The sequence below is a fragment of the Zonotrichia albicollis genome, chromosome 37 (assembly GCF_047830755.1).
Source record: "Zonotrichia albicollis isolate bZonAlb1 chromosome 37, bZonAlb1.hap1, whole genome shotgun sequence".
NCBI lineage: Eukaryota > Metazoa > Chordata > Aves > Passeriformes > Passerellidae > Zonotrichia > Zonotrichia albicollis.
Window position 1 is genome coordinate 2,369,591 of NC_133855.1, and position 8,788 is coordinate 2,378,378.

At 52.1% G+C, this 8,788-nt stretch overlaps 1 protein-coding gene across 3 annotated transcripts; it reads left to right on the plus strand.

Annotated features, from left to right (window-relative positions):
* Nucleotides 1–2,766: 2,766 nt before the first annotated feature.
* LOC141726655 (olfactory receptor 14A16-like) lies at nucleotides 2,767–8,110 on the plus strand. 3 transcript variants are annotated; one of them, XR_012577734.1, is made up of 3 exons: nucleotides 2,767–3,025; nucleotides 6,862–6,983; nucleotides 7,785–7,917. XR_012577734.1 is itself a non-coding variant. In XM_074531616.1 (3 exons), exon 3 carries the CDS (start codon nucleotides 7,131–7,133, stop codon nucleotides 8,061–8,063), a length of 933 nt encoding a protein of 310 aa, XP_074387717.1. In that variant the 5' UTR covers nucleotides 2,767–3,025; nucleotides 6,764–6,983; nucleotides 7,105–7,130; the 3' UTR covers nucleotides 8,064–8,110. The 3 variants fall into 3 exon arrangements, 2 of the variants coding, with proteins under 2 accessions (XP_074387717.1, XP_074387716.1); XM_074531616.1 differs by having other exon boundaries at nucleotides 6,764–6,983; nucleotides 7,105–8,110; XM_074531615.1 differs by having other exon boundaries at nucleotides 7,105–8,110.
* Nucleotides 8,111–8,788: the final 678 nt, after the last annotated feature.

The following is an 8,788-nucleotide window of genomic DNA, read 5'->3' on the forward strand; positions in this document are numbered from 1 at the left end:
TGCTTAGAAATAGATGACTGTAATGAAGTCATTAAAAATATCTCAAAGGAAATCTGGAAGTTAGTCTATGTTGGAACACAAGTGTGGACCCCTACCACACCATTCGATACCAGCTGGTGGGACAATTTCTGGTCATTAAAAGGAAACTGGTGGGAAAAAACCCACTTTTTCATCTTATGTGAAATTGCTGGTTTGATCCTCCTACCTTACATGCTCTCCTGTATAATCCGAGTTGTTAACATCTGCTGTACAAGCAAGTGTAATGATACCAAAAGAGCTTAATAAGAAAGAAGTAAAGGTAATCATGATAATGAATGATCAAGAACGTGAAGATGCCAAGCAAATTTACAACCAGTATTAAAAATTGTACTTTCAAGAAGAAGTAATTGCTAATTGATGCAGGCTTGAGCCCAATTGAACAATTAGAGGGGGAAATTGTGGAGAATCGATTGTTAAAGGAGTTGATATAAAGTTCATTGTTAAAGGAGTTAATATAAAGTTCCAATGTTAGTCATGGATTGTTTGTTGAATGTTTAATAGTTATGCCAAGTTCCAATGCCAGTTAAAGTATTTATAATTATGTAAATGCCCTCACTGTCAGGTGTTCCCCCCACTGCTCCTGTCAGTGTTCAGAAGCACATAATCACGAGAATGATTCTATGCAGGTGCTGTTATTGAAGAGCTCTGGGTGTCAGGGGTACAAACCCAAATCTGCCTGCGACATGGGTTCAGGATGAACATGTTTTTATATTCTATTGTTATATAACTTTCATGTTAATTATTATAATTATATTGTTCTATTGTATACATAGATTTCAGCCAAGCATGGGCTCCTCGTGACCCCCCCTCAAACTTCTAACATAGTTCCTCATGATTCTCCTTATGATTATACAATAATTATATTTAATTACTAAACAATCATCACATCTAACAATTATATCATTTATCATATACTGCTTAAGTAAATGCAATTTCACATGATCTGGCAAACACAAAGCCTAACATTTTCAGAGTCCATTTTAAACATTTTTCCAGGGCCCCACTGAGTCTAGCTTCTTTCTAATTCCTGAATATTATGATTTTAAAACTTTTACTATCACTTCCACTCTCATCTAAGATGGCGAACCACCCGACACCATAAAGAAGAGGATTATTTCACCCAATAACCAAATATGACAATCCCATAAGACCAGGAAGAAAAGAATGACCTAACAAAAACCTCTAGAACAACAAGCCACCATGCAAATGAAGAATTAAAATAACACCTCTAACCAGAGGAAACATAAGACAACATCAGAACCATGGTCAGAGCTTTTTGCCTTTGTCACCCCAACCAGAGCAGGCCAAGAGCAGCACAGGGACCATGGACCTGAAACCAACAGTGCCCACCCAGAGACTCTTGAAAGGAGAGAAAACCCAGCTCTGCCAGGCCTTGCTCAGCATTGCAGCTCCCTGCTCAGAGCCTTGGGCTCCCTGCAATCCTGCCCTCAAGGATCTGCTCTCATCAGGCCCCGGGCAGCCTTTGGCACTCCCTGCCCTCCCTGGGGCCCAGCCATGATCCAAGGCACTTGGAGTTTTGCTGCTGACTCCTTGAGCAGCTTCTCCATCCTTCTCTGCGAGCCTGAGGCTCCTGGAGCCAGCCCCAAATCCAGCGTGGGGCTGATTAAAATACAGAAAGCCCTCAGGAGCTCTTTGTCTCCCTTCCATTGTCTGTGGGTCTCCAGGGCTTGTGCAGGGATTGGAGTCAGTTTGGAGCTCTCTTCAGGAGGGAGATTCCAAAGTGCACATCAGGAATTACGGTTTTAGTCAAGAGAATAAATTTCTCTTTACATTTCAGAGAAGAGGGGATAGAAGCATTCCCCAAGTGATCTGGATGTTGAATGTCTCCTTAGGAGGTCTGGGCAGGGAGAGGAATGAGCCCCTTGCAGGCTGAGCCTGTTTGGCCAAGCTGCTCCTCACCCCCAGCCTCACCATGTCTGACATCATGCACCTGGGACTGACATCCCAAAACATTTAAAAAAAATCTGCATTTCACTTGAAAAATCAGAATATAATAATTACTAAAATTATACAAATATTTATCTTATTTATAATATTAGTATTCAATATTTTCAATACCCACTTTCTAAAGTAATATGAAAAATCAATGCATTTTTCCCAACCAAAAATATTACTCCTCATTCGTTCTAAGTAACAAAATTCCATTCATTAATTGACAACTATCACCTATTGATTTCTCCTTCTTTATTCAAATAATTTAACATACTTGTCATCTTTTGTCTTATTTTCTCACACAGGGTCAAAGGGGCCACTTTGAGATCCCTGAAGACATTTCTGGGGCACATTTGGGGCAGTTTTGGGTCTGAGGAGGGAATTCAGAGCGAACTTGAGGGTCTGGAGGTCACTTGGGGGAGCCGGGTGGGCACTTGGAGGGGCGCTCAGGGATTCTGAGGGACAGTTCGGGATCCGGGGCAGAACTTGGAGGTCCACGGGAGCCCTTGGAGTTCAGGGAGGGGAATTTGGGGCCCTTCGGGGTCCGGCCGCGCCCTTGGGGGGCTCGAACGGGGCTCTCTGGGGCGCGGGGGATGATGGGAGTTGAAGGCGCGGGTATCATGCAGTTTAACGGGGCCGCGGAGCAACACGGGAGTTCTGGGCGCAGCTGCAATGGCTCTCGGTGGGGCGTGGGGCATGACGGGAGATGAAGTCCCGGCTAGGGAAGCGCTGGATGTGCGCCGCGGAGCATGATGGGAGCTGTAGTCCCGGAAGTGGCTCGAACACGATTTTTGGGGGTCCGGGACGGCTGTTGGGGAACACTTTTGCGTCCGAGCCGCGACGTCAAGCCCTCGAGACAACTTAAATACTTCCGGAGCCCTTCGGGGGAGCTCAGGCAGCTCTACCCGGCCTGTTTAGGGCGCGGGGCACGGCAGGAGTTTTAGGCGCGGGACTGTGTTCTGAGGGGCTCTGGGGCCGCGGGGGATGAGAGGAGATGAATTCCCAGAAGTGGCTGTACTGGGCATCTGTGGGGGTGAGAGCATTCAGGGGATTTGGGGACGGTTTGGGGGGTCCCGAATGGGCACTGAGGGGGCACTGAGGGATCCTGGTGGGTCTGGGGGAAACTTAAGGGACAAAGGGGTGGCGAATGCCAGTGTTCTGTGGAGCGCGGGGCATGACGGGCGTTGTAGTCCCGGCTGCTAAGGGACTCAATCGTGCCGCGGGGCATGCCGGGAGTTGTATGCAAAAAGAAAATGATCCGCCCATGTAGGCACCGCCCCTAGTCCCGGATCCCTGGCGCTGATTGGCTGCGGGAGCTGATAGGCGGCAGTATCGGCAAATGGGATGCGGTGGAGGCGGGAACAGCCCATTCACCCTACTCCAGTCCCACCCAGTACAGACAAGTTCATACCCTGTACATCCCAGTACAACCCCAGTGGCCCTCCAGTTTCTCCCAGTACAGCGCAGTCCATCACAATACATGTGAGTTCATTCCCAGTCGTTCCCAGTTCCTCCCAATGTCATCCATAGCATGCCCAAGTGTCCCCAGTTTTCTCTGCAATGTCCCCAGAGTCCCCACTATGTCCCAGTCCCCCCCAGTGTCACTCCCAGTATGTCCTAGAGTCTCCCACAGCGTTCCCAGTGTTCCCCAGTATGTCCCAGTCATCCCCAGTGTTTCCAAGGACAGTTTAATTTCTCTCGGTGGCCGTGGCAGCCAAACCCAGCAGTGGGGTCAGTGCAGTGCCCATGGCCACAGCCCCTTGCAGTGGCCCAGTGCAGCTTGGGCTGATGATCCACCCTCACAGCTGGCCCAGGGCAGCTCTGCAGTGGCTTTGGTGGCACCTGGGGCTGGCACACACCTGAGCAGTGTGTCTGTTTGCAGTGGGGAAACTCAGGCGTTTCAGATTGATTCAAAAAACCCCAAAAAGGGAAAACCCCTCTTAGGCTGAGTGCAGCCAGCTCTGCAAGCACAGCAGGGCCCAGGGGAGTGAGGACAGACAGGATGGGGCTGGGCAATGTGGAGCAAGGTTGTCCACAATGGGTCAGAGCTCAAGGCACAGCTTCTGTGAGCAAGCTAGAGCTGCTGAGGAGAGACCCTGGGTAAATATCAATCACAGAGTGCTGCAATCACCTCTGCTCTAAAGAGAAATAAAATAAAATACATCTTTTAAAATAGGAATGTGTATTTCTTACAATATTGATTTCTTGAAATCTTTCTCCATAACTGAACCAGGAAAACTTTATTGATTCTCTGGGGCTTTGATGTTGTTTACATCACACTCAGTCCCTGAGAGTATGTTCAAAAAACTTCTCCAGCACTCAAAATTTAATTGAAACTCTGAATTTTCTTGAAGTTTTAATGGGTTCCACTGAGGGACACGACTGAGAAAGTGTCCCCAGGTTCCAGTTAGAGCAGAACACTGGAGGCAGTGATGACAACTGGGTACAAACAAGGCCAAGGTGTCTCTGGTGCTGAGCAAAGCTGGATGTGTTTGAGGAATGCAAAGGGCCAAGGCCTGAGCCCCAGCCCCTGGCCAGGCAGATGCTGTCCCTCCCTCCTTGCTCAGGGCTCTTGCCGGGATGGGCACTGGCATGTGGGGATGTGCAATGGCAAGGGCAGGAGCATGGGGCGGCCCCTGCCAGGCTGCTGAGCAGGGACAAGGAGGCAATGAGGCCCCAGGCCTGCAAGGGTCACCTGTCTCCTGCTCCTGGCTCCTGGCTCCTGGCTCAGGGAGGGAGCGACAGGATCTGCCTGGCCAGGGGCTGGGGCTCAGGCCTTGGCCGTTTGCATTCCTCAAACACATCCAGCTTTGCTCAGCACCAGAGACACCTTTGCCTTGTTTGTCCCCAGCTGTCATCACTGCCTCCAGTGTTCTGCTCTAACTGGAACCTGGGGACAGTTTCTCAGTCCTGTCCCTCAGTGGGACCCATTAAAACTTCAAGAAACTTTGGAGAGGGATATTGACTTCGAATTCTTAAGTGATTTCTTCAACTCCCTCTCAGAGACTGATGTTCAGGGATTCAGCACCCAACCCACAAGAGAAGTCCTTGTTCTCTGTCTGTGCTGCTGAGCTGGGCCGGGCTCCTGGCACAGAGGCAGCTCCTGGCAAGGGCAGCAGAGCTGCAGAGAGACAGCTCTGGCCAGGAGCAGCTCCTGTGCACAGCCCAGCAGGGCTGGGGCTCTGCCTGCAGCCACCCGGGCACAGCACAGAGGCACAGAGAGAGCAGAGGCGGCCTGGGCTGGGAGGGTAACTGACCTCTCGCTAGGGGACGAATCTTCACAGGATTTGAATGAATAATTCTCTGCCTCTAGGCAAGTTAAACTTCCATTCCTGGAGGCTTCTCCTAAGGCTGGCACATCCCACAGTTTCCATGATCTTTTGCAAGCCTTCATCCAGTTCCTCCTCTGCAGAGGAGGCGGCCCTAGGGCAGACAGGGCAGTACCTGCAGGCAGCAAGGGCAGGCAGCACAAGTGACAAAGAGGTTAAAGGGGTGGGGTGGGCAGACAGGAGAGACCCCATCAGGGGAGAAATCTGCACAGCCCCTGGACACGGTGAGTCTCTGGCTGCAAGGCAATGCAGGTGAGTTCCTGGAAGTGTCTCTGACAATGCCAGCACTGACAGGACCTGTCAGGGTGGCTCTCCGGGATGTCCTGGTGTGGAGCAGAACAAGGTCCTGAGCGGGGCTTCCCTGCTGCCCCCTCAGAGGCACAGGACGGGTCCCTGCACAGGCAGAGCTGCCCCGGGGCCGTGGGGTGGGGATGGGCTCTGTGAGCCCTGGCAGGGAGCAGAGTTGGGCACAGGGAGACGCTGCTGGCAGCAACAGCCCCACTCAGCAGAGACACGGGCAGGGAGGGACACGGAGCTGCTGCCACAAATGCTGGCCAGGGGGATGTGGCACCTCCCTGCTGTCCCTGTGGCTCAGGAACCTTCCCCCAGCAGCTCCTCCCTGGGCTCCTTTCCCATCCTAAGCAGAGTCCCTGCCCTCATCCCACGGGGGCTCGGCTGTGCAGAGCCCCTGCAGAAGCCAGAGCCCAGGGAAGGAAGGACAAGCCCCTGATTTCCATCAGTCTCTGTGTCCCTGTTGTCCCCTGGCAGGAGCATTGTGACATTTCTCTGCCATCTCCAGGTGCCTGTGCTGTCCTTGTTGCCACCATTGGGTTTCTGAGGCAGAGAAAGTGTTTGGGGCTGGCAGGTGCTCGTCCAGGCAGGGACCCTTTGGATCCTGCTGTGGAGATGTGTCTGTGGGAGTAGAGTGCCCCGGTGCCCTCAGGGCCGTTCAGCTCATTCCCTGGGTGTCCTGCAGGGCTGCAGGGTGCCCTCCAGAAGGGCACAGCTCTCCCGTGCTCGCTCTGGGCTGCCTGGGATCCCCATGGAGGAGACAGCTCAGTGGCAGGGCCAGGGAAATGCTGCTGGCAGCTGCACCTGGGCACTGCAATGATCCCTCTGTGCACCAGCCTGGCAGGAGAGAGCTGAGATCCTCATGAGGCACCCTGGGAGGAGGCGAGGGCTCTGTCCATCTGCTCTCACCCAGAGCCCTCTGCCCTCAGCACTGCCCTGTTTCTCTCTAGGGGAGCTCCTCTGGGTGCCTCTCCTGCAGCTCCAAGCTGCCAGCAAGGGGCAGCTGAGAACAGCCCTGATGGGCAGAGCTGCTCTCTTGTCCCTGCACTGAGAGCCCATCCCTGTGCCTCTCACACCCACACGATTGCACCTGCAGTGCTTTAGAAATGTCAGGGATTTCAGACACCCACAACCACTCCTAATTGTGGCAGGTGCAGCTGGATGAAAAAATACAAGGAATTTCCTCAGCTCAGTTCTTCAGATGGGCAAATTGCAAACAGCAGGACTGAAAAGCATTCTGGTGTTTCAGGAGTCCATTTAATTGATGATCACCCAGCCTTCTCAGTTGCCTCTCACTGAACAAAAAGAAGGAATCCTCTGGAGCCTGTTTGGGAGCCCCTGGTCTCAATGCCTGAAAAACCCAGGTCCCAGGTGAGGAGAATGCAGAGAAGTGGTTCCAAAAACAGAGACCCTGAATGTTGAATTGCTGTAGGATATGCAATATATATTGCTCTGTGTTGAGCCCAGCTCTGTCCTGCCTTTTCCTCCTCAGCAGAAAATCATTTCCTAAGGCAGCAAATGTCCAACAGCAGCTCCATCAGGCACTTCCTCCTGCTGGCATTGGCAGACACGCGGCAGCTGCAGCTCCTGCACTTCTGCCTCTTGCTGGGCATCTCCCTGGCTGCCCTCCTGGGCAACGGCCTCATCATCAGCGCCGTAGCCTGCGGCCACCACCTGCACACGCCCATGTTCTTCTTCCTGCTCAACCTGGCCCTCAGCGACCTGGGCTCCATCTGCACCACTGTCCCGAAAGCCATGCACAATTCCCTCTGGGACACCAGGGACATCTCCTACAAAGGATGTGCTGCTCAGCTATTTATGCTTGTCTTCTTCATTGGGACAGAGTTTTCCCTCCTGACCATCATGTGCTACGACCGCTACGTGTCCATCTGCAAACCCCTGCACTACGGGACCCTCCTGGGTAGCAGAGCTTGTGCCCACATGGCAGCAGCTGCCTGGGCCAGTGGCTTTCTCAATGCTCTGCTGCACACAGCCAATACATTTTCCCTGCCCCTGTGCCATGGCAATGCCCTGGGCCAGTTCTTCTGTGAAATCCCACAGCTCCTCAAACTCTCCTGCTCACACTCCAAACTCAGGGAACATGGAATTATTGTGGTCAATGTCTGTTTATCATTTGGTTGTTTTTTGTTCATTGTTTTCTCCTATGTGCAGATTTTCAGGGCTGTGCTGAGGATCCCCTCTGAGCAGGGACGGCACAAAGCCTTTTCCACCTGCCTCCCTCACCTGGTCGTGGTCTCCCTGTTTGTCAGCACTTCCAGTTTTGCATACTTGAAGCCCTCCTCCATCTCCTCCCCATCCTTGGATCTCGCCCTGTCAATTCTGTACTCGGTGGTGCCTCCAGCCCTGAACCCCCTCATCTACAGCCTGAGGAACCAGGAGCTCAAGGCTGTAGTGTGCAAAATGATGACTGGATGGTTTCAGGAACATTAAACTGCTGGCCAGTTTCTGCCAATCACTTGTAATAAAAGTCATCTTTGATACTTCTTGTTGGATTTTGAGGTTGGTTTATTCTTTTCATTCCTTTGTTTTGTTTTTTTTTTAATATTGTCCAGAAAGAAAAGTCATTATCCCATTTTTTATTTTGTTTCTCTCCACATTCAGTACAGCCCTAAACTGTGTCAATGAAGAGCTGTGCTTTCAGTGGTTTTAAAGGAACTAAAGGACCACCCAGCAGAGTTTTCCTTAGAGATTTCACTTTTTTTCCCTTCTCTGGAGCTGCAGCCGCAATGTCTGTGTGCAGAGCTGGGGGCAGCTCAGGGCTGGCACAGAAGCTCTGCTCCTGCTGGCCACATCATTCCTGATCCAGGCCAGGAGCCATTGGCCTTCTTGCCCACCTGGGCACACTGCTGCCTCATGTCCAGCCTGCTGTCCATCAGCGCCCCCAGGTCCCTTTCTGCCTGGCCGCTGTCCAGCCACTCTGTCCCCAGCCTGTAGCACTGCAGGGGTTGTTGTGGCCAAAGTGCAGGACCCAGCACTTGGTCTTGTTCAACCTCACCTTGTTGGATTTGGGCCCTGGATCCAGCCTGTCCAGGTCCCTCTGCCGAGAGCTCTCCTACCCTCCAGCAGAACAACACTTGCAGCCAACTTGGTCACCACAGTTCCATGAGGCCCTAGAGCGTCACAAGGGTTTCCATGTTTTCAAGAGACTGCTTAGT

Bases quoted from the DNA above. Each gene is read 5' to 3' on its own strand.
- LOC141726655 (XM_074531616.1), top strand. From the start codon at position 7,131: ATGTCCAACAGCAGCTCCATCAGGCACTTCCTCCTGCTGGCATTGGCA.